General features: G+C 43.4%; 1 protein-coding gene across 3 annotated transcripts in view; it reads right to left on the bottom strand.

The window, feature by feature from the left end:
* The window catches only part of inpp5b (inositol polyphosphate-5-phosphatase B), a 135,468-nt gene that overhangs the window by 98,714 nt on the left and 20,096 nt on the right, over window positions 1-16,658 (bottom strand). For 2 of the 3 annotated variants that reach the window (XM_078422966.1, XM_078422963.1), the window contains 3 exons: window positions 15,776-15,799; window positions 8,667-8,777; window positions 565-735 (listed from right to left, as the gene is read on the bottom strand). In XM_078422966.1, the coding sequence (XP_078279092.1) occupies window positions 565-735; window positions 8,667-8,777; window positions 15,776-15,799 (306 nt within the window). Of the gene's footprint in view, window positions 1-564; window positions 736-8,666; window positions 8,778-15,775; window positions 15,800-16,658 lie in introns of those variants that run through there. The other variant, XM_078422964.1, reaches the window with a different exon arrangement.

Genomic DNA, 16,658 nt, shown 5'->3' with positions numbered 1-16,658 from the left:
GAACCGAAAGTGCTGGAGTAACTCGGCAGGTCTGGCAGCATCTCTGGAGGACGTGGACAGGCAACATTTCAAATCAGGACCATTCTTCAGATGTTTCAAATTCAAGAAGGGACCCAATCTGAAACGTCACCCATCCATGTTCTCCAGAGATGCAGCCTGAGCCGCTGAGTTACTCTAGCACTGATGCAAATGACCACTTAACAAGCAAGACATTAACAATCACAAATTCCCAAATTATTGCAAAATGCACAAGATCCATAACATTTTCTTGAAAATGTATAAGGGATGTACTTGTACAAGCATATACAGCAAAATATTACTTTATCAGAGAATGTTAACACAATAACATGCTGTAAATTATCATTGAGAACACAGGTAAGGAAAAATTCCTTATATTATTTTTACTTACTGCATTAGAGGAACTTAGCTGTAGGTAACATTGAAAAAAGTCCAATCAGTCTTAGACACATGGGTTTAAGTAGTTTTCAGCATTCTCAGTTCACCAGAAACCACACACATTGCCTCAGGAGATGAAGTTTGTAGGAAAGAATTTAAAAAGCTTACCGCCTATTTTGCTGGCCATTTCCTCTTCTGCGCAACAGAGTGATGATGCAGTATTATTTGGATATTCTTCACCTTGACATCTGTGCAGCTGTGCAATTTTCTTTTGTTGGTACTTTGCCAACCACTGAAATTGAAGCGTGAATCCTCCAGGGGCAGCTTGTTTGTGTACTTCTACAACAGTAAAATCACATGTAAAGCAGAGTACATCTTTCATTGATTTTCCTATCACCATTGTTGCATAATTTGTTTTGTAAAAATGCAAAAATAACCTTTACATGTCTTTTATACGCATCTAGCCAAACTATCATTCATTAATATTCTGGAAAGAGTGAATAGATTCAGATCAGACACCAACATGACAAGATTATTACTGTAATGCATTGTCCTGAAATAAGGCAAAGCAGGAAGGGTCAAACCGCATGTCAAAAACCTCGGCATGATATTTGACTCTGCATTAAAATTTGATAAGCAAGTCAACGCTGTGGTAAAAGCCAGCTTCTTCCAACTTCGTACCATAGCTAAAATCAAACCTTTCCTCCAATTCGACGACACAGAAAAAATCATTCACGCTTTCATTTCCTCCCGCCTAGACTACTGCAACTCCCTAAACACTGGGATCAGCCAATCTTCCCTGTCCCGCCTGTAACTGGTCCAAAACGCCGCAGCGAGACTCCTGACGGGTACCCGTAAAAGGGACCACATCACCCCGATTCTGGCCACTCTCCACTGGCTCCCTGTACGGTACAGAATCAACTTCATGCTCCTCCTATTCACGTATAAAGCCCTAAATGGACATTCCCCCCCCTACATCAAAAATCTTCTAACCCACCTCTCTAACTCCAGGTCCCTCAGGTCGGCCGACATGGGGCTACTCACTATCCCGCGGTCTAGGCTTAAGCTCAGGGGTGACCGCGCTTTTGCGGTTGCAGCTCCTAGACTGTGGAACAGCATCCCTCTCCCCATCAGAACTGCCCCCTCCATCGACTCCTTTAAGTCCAGGCTCAAAACCTATTTCTACTCCCTAGCGTTTGAGGCTCATTGAGGAGGCGCTGTGAACTGTTTGCGTGCTACTGTATGTTTCATTTTTTTCCTTAGTACCTAATCAGATGTACAGCACTTTGGTCAACGTGGGTTGTTTTTAAATGTGCTATACAAATAAAATTGACTTGACTTGACTTGACCAGGCCATGCTAAACAAAAACACTGAGTGCTGAATGACTGCTGAGAATTAATGGGCTGACTTTTACAGCCTTACCCTCAGACATTTAGCGAGCTATGGTCAGTTAAGGAAAGAGGAAGTGACAGAAGGAGAATGCTAGTCATGCTCCCTGTGGTCATATCTCTGTAGACAAGCTGATGAAGGTTGGACAAACTGCACGTAATACTGTGAAAACCACCCATGAGGGGCTCTGGCAGCAGCAACTTGCAGCCCTTGACCATGGACTCAGTGTGCATGTTACGGTGCAGCTTACTTCAGAGGAGATAAAGGACATTCTGCTAAATCTCTATACCCAGGCTAGAATTCAAAAGGCAGGAGATGTTGGAAATCTGAAATTAAAACAGAACTTGCAGGGGAACACTTGCAGCGGTTCGGTCAGCATTTGTGGAAAATAACATTAAATTTGCTCTTAGGTCAAAGGTACTTTATCAGGCAGCACAGTGGTGCAGCCAATGGAGCTGCTACCTCACAGAGCCAGGGACCCAGGTTCGATCCAAACCTCTGGTGCTGTCTGTGTGGAGTTTGTATGTTCTCCCTGGGTGTGTTTCCTCTTGGTGCTCCGGTTTCCTCCCACATCCCAAGGATGTCAGAATGAATTTCAAATCCGCTAAAAACAGAACCACGAACTGTACACCTTTAATTTTGCATACCCACAAACACCCTGTCACCAGTCAAATACCACAAGTATTTGTAGCTGCTTCAGTGTTATTAGAACAAGTCTGAACAAGTTAAACTGGAAAGTGGATACATCAGTAAAGTTTATGAGCATCATCCACATGTGCACTATTAACAGCAACTGGGATAAACTTTCCAATCATGACGATTCCCAATTATTTGATTGATCGCATGGAAACAGGCCCTTCGGCCCACCGTCCACCCCGACCATCGATCACCTTTGTCGAATGACCACACTAGTTCTGTGATATCTCATTTTCGCATCCACTCCCTGCACACTAGCGGCAATATACAGTTTACAGAGGTCAATTAACCTACAAAACCTGCACATCTTTGGAATGTGGGAGGAAACCAGCCCAGCCGAAGGAAACACAAACGGTCACATGGAGATCATGCAAACTCTACACAAACAGCACCCGTGGTCAGGATTTAACCCAGATCTATGGTGGTGGAAGGCAGCAGCTCTACCAGCTGCACCACTGTGCCACACAATTATTGTGTCCACCCTTCAGCCAAAACACTTAGAACTACCCGAGCAGTCAACCTGCAGCTCGCTCCTTTCATTTACAACATTTGCAAGAAACTTTGCTAGCACGATCAAGTGGACTGATTGCATTAACAAGAACAAAGACATTTCTAAGTTGCTGAGGGTGTCATTAATGTCAGCGTTTTGGCTCAGTTCCTTCACAGTGCCTTGATACAAATATATCTCAAACAGGACGCATTAAGACCACAATACTCACTTTGCAGCAATTTTAAAGCAGCAATGAAGTGCACAGCATTCGTTGTTAGTATGATGCATAATAACTATACCCTCTACATGTAAAATATTTCTAAATGTGATGTTGCTCATGGAACACAGTTGTCAAGTCATCATCAGTTCTTACCACTGTAATTTCTGGGTTGTTTTAAACATTAGAATGTGTATTTTTCTACAGTCAAAGACCCACAATTTCAACAATTCTGAAGACACAGAATCCTTTTTGCTTACTCGGAGGGTCAAAAATGCATGTGATTAAGTTAGGCTTCTGAACATGATATCATTGATTAAATAAGCACAACAATGAGAAAAATGTCACCATCAAAAACAGAGCCTGCTTTCTGGGGAGTTGTGAACAACTGACTGTAGGGTGCAACGGATCAGCCTCACTGCAAGAACCTCACAGTAATATAAAAATTCCATTTACACATTGCTACAATGAATGAGATGAATCTGACCTCAGCAAACTACTGACTTGAAATCTCCATTCAACTTGCACTCTGATGTGTGTCGGTGTCTCCTGCACTGTTCTTGCATGTCCAGTGTAAGCTTGAGGAACAGCCCCATCCCCCCTCAGCTTCTTGGGCACGTCATACATTGAAATCAAATTCAAATAGCTTCCAGCTTTCTTCCCCTACTACAATCTGAAACATTGCCGATCCATGTTCTCCAGAGATGCTGTGTAACCAGCTCAGTTACGTTGACCTCAACCAGACTGTGGCCAGGTGACAACTGTCAGACACCTCCGACTACTTATCCTTGGACCATGACCCTACAGACGAGCACCAGGCCTTAATCTCAAACACCATTACTGATTTCATGGTCTTGAAGCCCTCCGTTTCTTCCTCAACCCCAGAACCAGCCAATTTCCATCTACCAATACTCTCCTCCTCCCAGCAGAGCTGGTCCTTACCCTCAACAACTTCTCCTTCGACTCCTCCCACTTCCTCCAAATCCAAGGCGTGGCTATGGGCACTCGCATGGGCCCTAGCTATGCCTGCCTCTTTGTAGGGTACGTCCAACAATCACTATTCCAGGCATACACTGACCCTATCCCCGAACTCTACCTCCGCTACATTGACGACTGCATTAGTACTACCTCCTGCACCCATGCAGAACTTACTGACTTCATCAACATCACCACTAACTTCCATCCTGCTCTCAAATTCACTTGGACCATCTCCGACATCTCCCTATCATTTCTAGATTTCATCGTCTCCATCACAGGAAACAGACTATTGACCAACATCTACTTCAAACCTACTGATTCCCACAGCTATCTTGACTACACTTCTACCCACCCTGTTTCCTGTAAAGACTCTATCCCCTACTCCCAATTCCTCCGTCTACGCCGCATCTGCGCCCGGGATGAGGTGTTCCATACCAGGGCATCGAGATTTCCTCATTCTTTAGGAAACAAGGGTTTGCCTCTTCCATTATAGATGAGGCTCTTACTAGGGTCTCCTTGATATCCCGCAGCTCCGCTCTTGCTCCCCATCCCCCCATTCGTAACAAGGACAGAGTCCCCCTTGTCCTCACCTTCCACCCCATCAGCCGTCGCATTCAACATATAATCCTCCAACATTTCCGCCACCTCCAACGGGATCCCACTACTGGCCACATCTTCCCATCTCCACCCCTTTCTGCTTTCCACAGAGACCGTTTTCTCCGAAACTCCCTGGTCCACTCGTCCCTTCCCACCCAAACCACCCCCTCCCCAGGTACTTTCCCCATCAACCGCAAGAGATGCAACATCTGTCCCTTTACCTCCCCCCTCAACTCCATCCAAAGACCCAAGCAGTCTTTCCAGGTGAGGCAGAGTTTCACCTGCTCCTCCTCCAACCTCATCTACTGCACCCGCTGTTCCAGGTGTCAACTTCTCTACTTCGGCAAGACGAAGCGCAGGATCGTTTCGCTGAACTCCTCCGCTCATTCCGGCTTAACCTACTTGATCTCCTGGTGGCTCAGCACTTCAACCCTCCCTCCCATTCCCAATCTGACCTTTCTGTCCTGGGCCTCCTCCATTGTTAGAGTGAGGCCCAGCAAAAATTGGAGGAACAGCACCTCATATTTCGCTTGGGTTGTTTACACCCCAACAGTATGAATATTGACTTCTCTAATTTCAGATAGTCCTTGCTTTCCCTCTCTATCCCCTCCCCTTCCCAGTTCTCCCACTAGTCTTACTGTCTCCGACTACATTCTATTTTTATCCCGCCCCCTCCCCTGACATCAGTCTGAAGAAGGGTCTCAACCCAAAATGTCACCAATTCCTTCTCTCCCGAGAGGCTGCGTGACCCGCTGAGTTACTCCAGCATTTTGTGTCTACCTTCAGTTACTCCAGCACTGTCTTTTTTTGTAAACCAGCAATAGCAGTTCTTCGTGTCTACAACTTTCTATCATTGCTTGTGTAAGATTTGAGAAGTTTTCCCTCATTCTGCAAAACAACAAAACCAAAGAGCTGCAGTTTGGACATTTTATACGGGACTGGGGCTGATAGCGGAGAAAGGCTGCGGTCAGTTTTTTAACAAGGGATGTCACAATCAGTGGGTCCCAAGATGGCCGCGGGACCTCGTGACCAGCCACAAAAGCAAAAACCCCACAGCCCAGTCTCTAGGTTTCTGCAAAGCCACGGCCAGAACAATGGATGGATATTGGCCGTGCAGAAACCTGCGAAACCAGGTCGAAGTCCAGACACTGGGGCGCTGACATCAGCATACTCACAATGCCCCAAGCCGACCTACACAGTTAATCTCGTTAAGGGGGCACAATAGCCCATAGAAACCTACCTGGCAGGTGATGGGAAACCAGTTAAACCCATCACCTCTCAACGAGAAACAGATTAACAGACCGTCTGGCCATCACCGGTACCCCCGGACATAACGCAGAACAGAGAGAAAACTCAAATACCCATCTTTGAAACAAAGAGATCCCGAGATCTGGCGGGAGATAGGACGGGTCAGAATTAGTCTAACTGGCCACGACTTTTGGGTTTTAAACTCATGCAAGTCAAACTCATGCAAGTCAAAAGCATGCAAGACAGAAGTCAGAGGAGGCAACAAACGGCACGGAGAACGGAGACTCACCGAGAAGAACGGAAGGAAGAAACTCACGGAACAAGCACGACCCTCACGGAGAACAGCGGAGAAGCAGCACGAACAGCCAGTAACCCCAGTAATAGCCCCATGGTGAGCATGTACCCCGATCCTGCACATCCTGGACATAGTTTAGTGTAGAGGGGAGGGTGGTTTAATTAACGTGGGTGTATAAGTAAATATGTGTTGGCCAATTTTGCGATGTGTCGTACGTTCCCCATCTTACAGTCGTGTATATGTCTTGTAGAACTGTACGTTTTAGAATTCAGAGTAAAAGGTATTCATGTATATGTCTTGTAGAACTATACGTTTTATGATTCATAGTCAAAAGTATTCATGTATATGTCTTGTAGAACTGTGCGTTTTATGATTCATAGTCAAAAGTATTCATGTAATTCGGTATGTGTCTTATAGATATGTCTTATAGAACTGTGAAGAGCATTCATGTACAATAGTCCCAAGCGCTCAATAAAAGCCTTTTCCATTTAAACCCTGGTCTTCAAATCTGGTTGAGTTTTTCTGCACTATCAACGCTCCTGCATCTAAGTCCAGTGTCTAGAACCGTAGGGGGTGAGTGGGTCGAACCACTCACGGGGAACCAGTGTGCGCGGCCTGGTCAAGGGATCAGAGCAAGGCACGGGGACCTTAGGTCGGGCGAAAGCTCGGCGCAGAAAACCCCTTACACTTGTGTCAGAAAAGGCCATTTACGTTGATGGATACACATGATGTATTCACTCAGTTATCTCTCTATAAAAATACTATCTGATCCATTTATTTTTATCTGCTCTCTCTCATCAACTGCAGCTCTTGCTTAGCGCCATGGTAATCTCGCACACACCCTATCAGGGCATTCCCATTATCCTATCACCTGTCCCTCACCATTTCTGCAGGTTTCTCCCTTTTTCAGTTTTGGGCCTTTCTCTTTGCAAAGATGCTGCCTGAAATTCTGAATGTTTTCAGCATTTTCCATCTTTATATCATTGAACCGGTCCTTTTGCAAGAAAACTTGACGATAACCCCCCCCCCCCCCACAGATCACATTCATCAACTAAAACACACTGGATAAACTATGTTAAACCAGGTTTCACTTATCTTAGAGAAACAATGAACTGCAGATGGCGGTTTATTAAAAAATACACCAAATGCTGGAGTAACTCAATGGGTCACGCGGCATCTCTGGAGAACATGGATAGATGACATTTCAGGTCGGGACGCTTCTTCAGACTGATTGTGGGAGGAGAGAGTGGGGTGAAGATGGCTGAAAGAGAGGAGGGGCAGGACAAAGCCTGGCAGGTAATAGATTGATACAGGTGAGTTGTCCACCACCTATCAAAACCCCCCTCATCTCTTATCAACTACACCCCAACTTTTGTGAACAATCTCACCACAACGGGCAACGCATTGCCCTAATTTGTGGTGTTTCTCGCTATTTAAAGGAACGATCTGTGGGTGTTATGATAGCCAACCAGTAAGCTTCAAAACAGATGTAAAAGAGGATGTTGGAAATACCCAGTTCAGTCAGCATTTGTGGAACGCCAAAAATGTTTATTTGGCAACAACCTTTCACGAGGACTGGCAAGTTCTGAATAGTAACTGGGAATGCTGGTAATTTGGAATAATTGAATTCCATGTTGAAATCTGAGGCTGTAACACATGTAGTGAGAAGCTGTGATACAATTCCTCCCAATCTCTGGAGTTCAGTGGAACATTATCAGAAGCCATGAATAGATGTCAGAATGGAAGGTGCCTGTAAAGCTGCAGCAAGTAAGAATTTTGTTCCCTGCTTCATATCTGCTACATATGACAAATATACACTCCTGAATGCAATGGAGAGTTATAGGTAAGAATGAACAATTGTCTTCTGCAAAGCTGTTACCCAATCTGTCTTTGGTTTCTCCAATGTGAGGAATCATTGTGTGCATCAAATCCAGTACGCTAAATTGAAACTTGTACTGAATTACTATTTCACCAAGTATGTTTGGGTCCCTGGATGGTGGAAAGGAAAAAGGTAAATGTGCAGGTATTATCACTGAGAAATAATGAAATGCCACACACCTCCAGGATTCTCTAGCACTAACTGGGACTGGTTATTGATGACATAATTTTATCCTGATGTTGATCCTATCTTTGGCACTCATCATCCCTGTTGGCCCCTCAGTTTGAAGAAGGGTCCCATCCCAAAATGTCGCCCGCCCATTTCCTCCATAGGTGTTGCCTGACCCGCTGAGTTCCTCCAGCACTCTGTATTTTCATAATGATTCCAGCTTCTGCAGTTTCTTGTACCCCTAAATCTTCAGGATATTTGAGGCTTTAACAGAAAAAATAATAGCACTCAAAAGAGAAAAATAATTCTTACCTCCAGATGCCTTGTGAATTTCCTGCAGGAAAATCCCACTCTGTGAACCAAATGGCAGCTCAAGCACTTGATCAACATCTTTTGATGTTATTTTGACAGTTGTGTCAGAACCTGTGGAGTTGTCAACAACCATTTTAGAACAAAACTGTTGTGTCTGGTTCTTTTAACATTTATAGAGGTTTGTTTTTGCACATCCAAACCCCAATACCACAAACTATGGATATAGTTAAGCCAACAACACATCATTAACACAGAACTTGCATCATATTAAGACATAGAAACTAGTTTCTTTTTGCAATTTGGTTAGTCATCATCTCAATGAAGCACTTCCAACAGCAAAAGGTCACAACAGAACTGATTAAATATTCTGGTTGGTCTGTATCATTTTTCCAATTATAACTTGGCCATTGCCTCATCAATAATTTCATTGTGCAACTATAAAAACTATAAAATGGGAGAAATGTAGTCAATTTTATCTGACTATCTGAATAAAAAAAACAATTTATTAACCTGGCTTTTGCTTAAATAAGGAGGTAAAACTTTCTAGAAGCCAAAATGATTTTGCCCCTAATATATACAACATGGACATTAATAGAACACAGTACAGCACAGGAACAGGCCCTTTGGCCCACAATGTCCATGCCAAACATGACACCTAGATAAACTAATCTCATCTGCCTACACATGATCCATATCCCTCCATTCCCTTCATATTCATGTGTATCTGCCTCCACCACCAACCCTGGCAGCATGTTCCAAGCACCCATCACCCTCTGTATAAAAAAAGTGCCCCGCACATCTCCTTTAAACTTTGTCCCCCTCACCTTAAAGCTGTGACCTCCAGCCTTTGACATTTTCACCCTGGGAAAAGGATTCTGACTGTGTGCCCTACCTGTGCCTCATAATTTTATAGGTTTCAATCAGGTGTTCCCACAAACTCAGATGTTCCAGAGAAAAACAATCCAAGGCTGTCCAACCTCCGCAAATGGCAAATACCCTCTATTCCCAGCATCATTTTGGTAAACAATTGTTAAGATTACTGTAACAATCTTTAACTTTCTCAAACTCATTCAGAATATTGTGTGAATAAACACGCATCTGAAAACAGGAATTATGAATGTAATAGAAAACTACATTTACTTTGCATTACCAGAACTTTAACGATTAAAACACAGATTCAGTTATGTAATTAATGCTGTGAATAGGGTGACACTCAGTGGCATTGAAACCCACAACAACTAGATGCATTTATACTAATATATTTAGCATTGACTCAAAGCACAAACTGTTCCAAACATAATACACATATTTTCCATTCAGAGGGTGGTGGGTGTATGGAATGAGCTGCCAGAGGAAGTAGCTGAGAAAGATACCATAACAACATTTACAAAATACTTGAACAGATACATGGATAGAAAAGGTTTCGAGGGGTATGGACCAAAAGCGTGAAAATGGGACATGGTATGGCCTGTAACTCTGTGCTTTGTAACTCTATGACACTCTGACATTATATACTGTTTTATTTTCCAATTATAACTTGGCCTCCTCATGATTTAGTTGTACAACTACAAAAGCTTTTGTTCTACAACAAACGTGTGAATTAATTGAGTATACTTAGAACTTTAAAATTAATTGTTTAGCAAACAAATTTGAAAATTCCACAAATAAAAAGATTCAAATGTGCAAAATTATAGACTTAAAGCTAAAAAAAAAAAAATCTTAAATTGCAAACTTAACAAACTAAATAGTTAGGTTTAAACAAAAAAAATGATCACCATCTTCTTGTTAATGAGGGTTGGTAATTAAAATGTGTCTTAACTACTATATCACACTGCAAAAATTAAAATTAAATATAAAATCATTGCACCAAATTGTTTGATACCAATTTTTTTCAATGCTTTAATTTTTCTTTTATAAAGTGTAAAGGAACTTTGGAAGCACCATAGAAATGATTATCACGAAATACTTTGTAACTCGTTATTTTTCTACAACCAGGAAAGTAAGATTTCCTTTGGTAATAAGGTGATCTTTTATTTTTGGAATACCTCAAACTGAATTTCATAAATTGTTCCAGCAATTTGACAACGTGGAAAGAAAAAATGTCAGGATGTGTGATTTCTAGGGGAATTTGAAGGGATGATGTTCCATTTGCCCGAAGCCCACAGTATTCTATGGGATATTGATTCTGAGCTTGGATTCTCTCTGTTGAAAATCTTGGTAAATTTGTGGTGAATAGTGCACATATTACACACTGTTGGAGAGGTGGAGCAAGTGAAGCCATAGAGTTACACAGCATAGAAACTTGGACAACCTGGAAAAATTCGTCTTGAGAAGGAATAGGTCAACTTCTACAGCAGTTCAAGGGGACAAACTACAGCAATTTGAAATTCAGAAATGGAACCCAACTAACCTCATCATCCACCTCTCTTGCCGCCTCTCCCCACATCTCTCCTTTGATTGTCTAAGCAGTTTAGTAACTTTCGACCAATGAGAAAGTCAAGCAAGCGGCAAGGCAGTTTACTCAATTTCAGTCCACAACGTTTCAACAAAGTCAGTACTTGTGGGTTTCCCTACTGTTATGAAATCCTGAACCTATCACCTCTTTCACAACCCCTTCCGGGAGTTGCTGCCACATACTCTCACTCTTAACTGTACCATTTTGTTATTACATAGATACATAGATACATAGACAATAGGTGCAGAAATAGTCCATTCGGCCCTTCGAGCCAGCACCGGCATTCAATGTGATCATGGCTGATCATCCACAATCAGTACTCCATTCCTGCCTTCTCCCCATATCCCTTGATTCCGCTAGCCCTAAGAGCTCTATCTAACTCTCTTTTGAATGCATCCAGTGAATCGGCCTCCACTGCCTTCTGAGGCAGAGAATTCCACAAATTCACAACTCTCTGGGTGAAAAAGTTTTTCCTCATCTCAGTTCTAAATGGCCTCCCCTTTATTCTTAAAATGTGGCCCCTGGTTCCGGAGTCCCCCAACATCGGGAACATGTTTCCTGCATCTAGCCTGTCCAATCCCTTAATCATTTTATGTTTCTATAAGATCACCTCTCATGCTTCTAAATTCCAGTGAATACAAGCCCAGTCGCTCCATTCTTTCATCATATGACAGTCCCGCCATCCTGGGAATTAACCTTGTGAACCTACGATGCATTCCCTCAATAGCAAGAATGTCATTCCTCTGTTATTCTGTTTTACACTTTAGTATTTTTTGCACCACTCCGGATTGTACAGCTAACTTTGCACTGTTCTGCTGTTTTGCACTGGTATTTATTGTTGCATTTATCACTGCCATGTATACTGTTTATTACACGAGCTTCATGCGAACACGGAATCTCATTGGTTTATCGCCCTGGTTTATATGACAATAAACAAATCTAGTCTGATCTTAAGTTAAACTAAATACTGCCTAATGGTGGCTGTGCAACAACACTGTCAAAACCTGGAACTGTGCAGCTCTCAATAAATAACAAGTGTACAAATGTCAAGACCTACAGTTCATATAAATACTCCTCGAAATGGGAGAGCAATCGAGTTTGCCCAACCTTTCCTTACAGCCAGTGCCCTCTAATCCAGACAGCATTGCTATTACAAGCACAGCAAGTACAAAGGTGTTTGGTCAATTGGCTAGTTAATTGTTGGCTTCACCTTATGGCTAAAGTCATCGTAACATGCTGGATTGGGCAATGTAGATCATGCTGTTTCCGGACAGACTACTCTTTCATCTAATATCAGAGTTACTTTAAGCCGGCACAACAGTAAAACTATTCTAATGGCCGCAAAAGGCAACATTGGCCAAACTTCTCATTAGATGGCACCGGAAACGTGGTGACTCTTGTATTACCTCAGTGTAATAATTATTATTTTACACTTTTGTACTTAAGTATTATTGTGCTCATGCAAAGTAAGATTATTACTCAACCGTATCCAAAAAAAGAAAAGGTACATTTGACAATAAAGTACCATTGAACCAGTGATATTCTGACGGAGCCACTCCATAATCACTGTTATTTGTTATGATCTGCAATGGATCCTATTCAATTTAAAATTACTCTTGCTTTAAATCTTCCTTTTTGCCTTGTCCCACATCTGTATAAAATATCTATGCCTGCATTTTGAACTCTCTGATTCTCTGAGTTTTATGCATTTCTGTAGTGTAAGGGTTAAACTGATAATTTCAGCTACAATGTGAAATGGAGTTATCAGCTAAGCTAGCAGACCTGCATTCCACAGCCTGTCGAAAACAAGTTTCCAGACGCGTTAACTCCTTGCACCTGTGATCATTGCCTGGGAACGCAGTCTTCAAGGCCATTCTATGGGAAAGCTTAGCGTTGGCAACACAACACAACATCAATAGTTGGGTCGACCAATCGCGCCCACTGCCGCTGGTAGCGCAGATCGTGGCAGACAAGGGGGGCTTATGATTGGCTCGGGGAGGGGGCAGTGGCGCGGTCTGCTCTGGAGAAATGCCATAAAGGATGGTGTTGGGCGCCCTTTCGGTGAGAGAATCTCAGCCTTGGATCGTTTCGCAAATGGTGCCAGGTGATCTTGAACGAAACATCTGGTGGCGTGCTCCGATGAGTTTGCGAGTGCGTACGGATTTATGTGAGTGTTTGTAGAAACACCCTGCACTCCGCTGTGTACTCGAGGTTTGCGAGTGCGTTCGGGGATATTCGAGGATACGTGAGTGTACGTGCCTTTTATATCATAGTGCAATAAATTACTGAGTGAATCAAAACTGTTATTTGAATCCAGTGATTTATCGAACACGACAGTGGGCAGGATTCAGATAACAGACACTTAGTAATAAATAATGTGCAAGTCAAAGAAAGCAATGGAGCCTGAAACTTATCAGATTCCAAGGTGGGTGGATAGTACAGACGGGTTTGAGAGTTTGGCCAACTTAATTGCTCAGTCCAGGATGCCCAACGACAGGTCCGATGCACTAAACAACAATCCTAATGTTACAATCGGACATCATATATCGACAGTTAAAAGAGAGCGGGTTCCCCGAGGAAACAGGGAGCCAGAAAGGAGCATTCTGGCTGTTGCTATCAATAGTTAAATATCAACATGAGAATCTTAAACAAAAAGAACAAGAAGTAAAAAACCTAAAAGACGAAATTGATAAATTAAAGGAGCACCCACTGACTCTATCAGAGGCAAAGGAGACATCCAGAAACCAGGCAGCGGAGATGGGTGGTGGACACTGCTTGTGAGTTGACCAGACTCCAGCAAGGCGGCTAAGCGCGCGGACTGGCTAGTTGACCCAATTAAAGTCCGTTCACTAACGATAAGGGGGGAGGACGTTAATACATGGGATGAGGACATCTAGTAAGATAACCACAGTAGGAAACAGGCAGTGGATCAGGGTCCCTACCTTCCCCCACCGACAGACTGTCAAACCCCCCTCCATGGACACGAGGAGGGGGCAACGGCACTAAGACAAAGGGCCCTGATTATGTCCTTGTATGACGACGACTGGAATTATGAGAGTCCTGAGGACTGTGACTTTACTGCCTTCCTCCTTTCTTATTTGGTTAAAACTGCGGTGCCTGTCATCAGTGGGGTGGTACTCCTGTTCCATGGACCGGCGGTTAAGTAATCTATAGGGACAGCCCCCAATGCACTAGAGGGGTTGGACCATGCCTCCTCGAGGCGACGTGAAGAGAATTGATGCATCCATCCCAGACCAGGGGGTGGGGCAAAGGGGCATCTATCAGGAAAGAAACTGTTTCTGGCCCTCCTCTGAGCTGGAGTGGATAAGGAACAGATAGACGCTGTTCCCACCAACACCCTCTTTGCCCTTTGGAAAATACATGATGCAAAATAGGGGAATCACGGGCAGAATGAAGAAAACCCAGCCCAAGACGAGAGCTTCCAGGGGTGGGACGTGCCGTGCCGGTTCCCCTAGACTAGGGCTGTGGCCAGGGTCCCTGGGGGTGGGCCGTGCCGTGCCGGTTCCCCTAGACTAGGGCTGTGACCAGGGTCCCCGACGGGTTTTCTCGGCAGCCCTTGCTCGACCCGAGGCATCATGCCCCTGTTACCCTCCCCGATGGGGTGGCTGCTCCCACTACATGGCTGAGAGGTTGGTGGAACAGGTGCTCACAGTTGCTTTACAGCAGGAGAATGGCTCTTTTGAATTGCAGGTGTCGGCTACTGCTCGTGAGGAGTGGAGTCTGTGGCAAAAGCATAACGGACTGCAGGCGCGTCTCTGCATCTGGACAAAGACATTGCCTGATCCAGCCGCACGATATTCGCCCTTTGAGCGACAGTTACTTGGCACTCCTTGCTACCGAACACCTTTCGACGGGTGGCAGAGTGGTCATGCGCCCTCACTCACCTATTATAACCTGGGTTAAATCCGCCAACATCTCCCATAAGGAGGAACATGCGCAGCGCTCCTCTATTGTAAAATGGAAATGATACATCTCTGAGAGAGGCCACGACGGTGTTAGCCGTCTGCATGAGGAGGTCATGGCCCTCCCTTTGTCCGATGACAATACCCCAGTCCGACTGTACACCGACTCCTGGGCAGTTGCCAACGGCACGGCTGTAAGGATGACGCAGGGGCAGTCCCAGGGGTGGGAGATACATGGTCTGCACCAGCTAAAGGCCGTGTGTGGCACCACATGGGAGATTCAGTCTGAAAACGGGTCCCACTTTACCGATAACAAAGTACAACAGTGGGCAGTTGATGGTGGGGTGCAGTGGGTCCTCCACATCCCGTGTAATAAATTACTGAGTGAATCAAAACTCTTATCTGAATCCAGTGATTTATCGAACACAGCAATTTCCTTCTGTTTTTGGCCACTACTGAAGTTTATGGCTTGAGTCGAGATCATGTTCTGGAATTACGTCCATAAACCTCACAAACTCCTTCTCTTTTCTTCCTCAAAACGCACCTTTGACCAAAATAGTGCAAACCTTCCTCCTCTATTCTCAGCTTAACATTCACTTTGTTTCTTTTGTCGTTATAAAGCATTTTGGAAAATTTTCTGTGGTTAGAGGCAATGTATTAAAATGTAGCTGCTGTTAGAAATACATCAGTTAAAAAATGTATTTAAAACAATTGAAATGAATAAGACTTACCAATAGTATGCATATTCTGAATCACTGAAAAATAAAAGCAAAAATCGAATCAGAACCCGAACTGTTATATTTATTTGGTTCATTTATTTATTTAAATTCAACCTGTGAGATGTTCAAGATTGAACAACGGTGATTGGATCAGAGCAATTTCCCCACTTGCACCATGATTTAGTTGTTGAATTGCAAAGAATCTACAGCATTGAAACAGACCATGTGGCCCCATCAGGTCTAGATTACCTTTTATCATTTATGCAGCCTTCCCACAGCCCTTGATTCGTGTCAATCAAGGGCAGGGTCACTGAAATCTGAAACAGAATTCATTGAGGGGAACAGGAACACAGGCAACATTCGAGAACTATTACGTCACCAAGAGGAAGAAAATAGTGCTGGAGCAATTAATGGTACCAAAAGGCCAATAGACCCCCATGGCCTGATAAGGTATATCTGAAGTATTAAAGAAGGTTGTCATGAAAATAATGGATGCAATGGTTATCATTTCCCAAAATTCCATAATTCCATAACGGAGGGAGAGAGAAAACAAGCAACTACGGGAAATACTGGAGGCTCTCGTAAAAGATATCAAAGCACTTGAAAAATATCAAAGGGATTGGTTTTACAGATCTAAAGGAGTGTTTTTTAACATCTAATTAATGGAACAGATGAAGAAACAGTGTTTAGATTTTCAAAAAGCCTTTCATAAAGTCCCACACAAAAGGTTATATAAACTAATGCACATGGCTTTTGGGTTTCTTCATTTGCATCAGGTATAAAAGCAAAAATCGAATCAGAACCCGAACTGTTATATTTATTTGGTTCATTTATTTATTTAAATTCAACCTGTGAGATGTTCAAGATTGAACAACGGTGATTGGATCAGAGCAAT

The sequence above is a fragment of the Rhinoraja longicauda genome, chromosome 27 (genome assembly GCF_053455715.1).
Source record: "Rhinoraja longicauda isolate Sanriku21f chromosome 27, sRhiLon1.1, whole genome shotgun sequence".
Lineage (NCBI taxonomy): Eukaryota > Metazoa > Chordata > Chondrichthyes > Rajiformes > Arhynchobatidae > Rhinoraja > Rhinoraja longicauda.
This window is presented reverse-complemented; position numbering and strand designations above follow the sequence as displayed.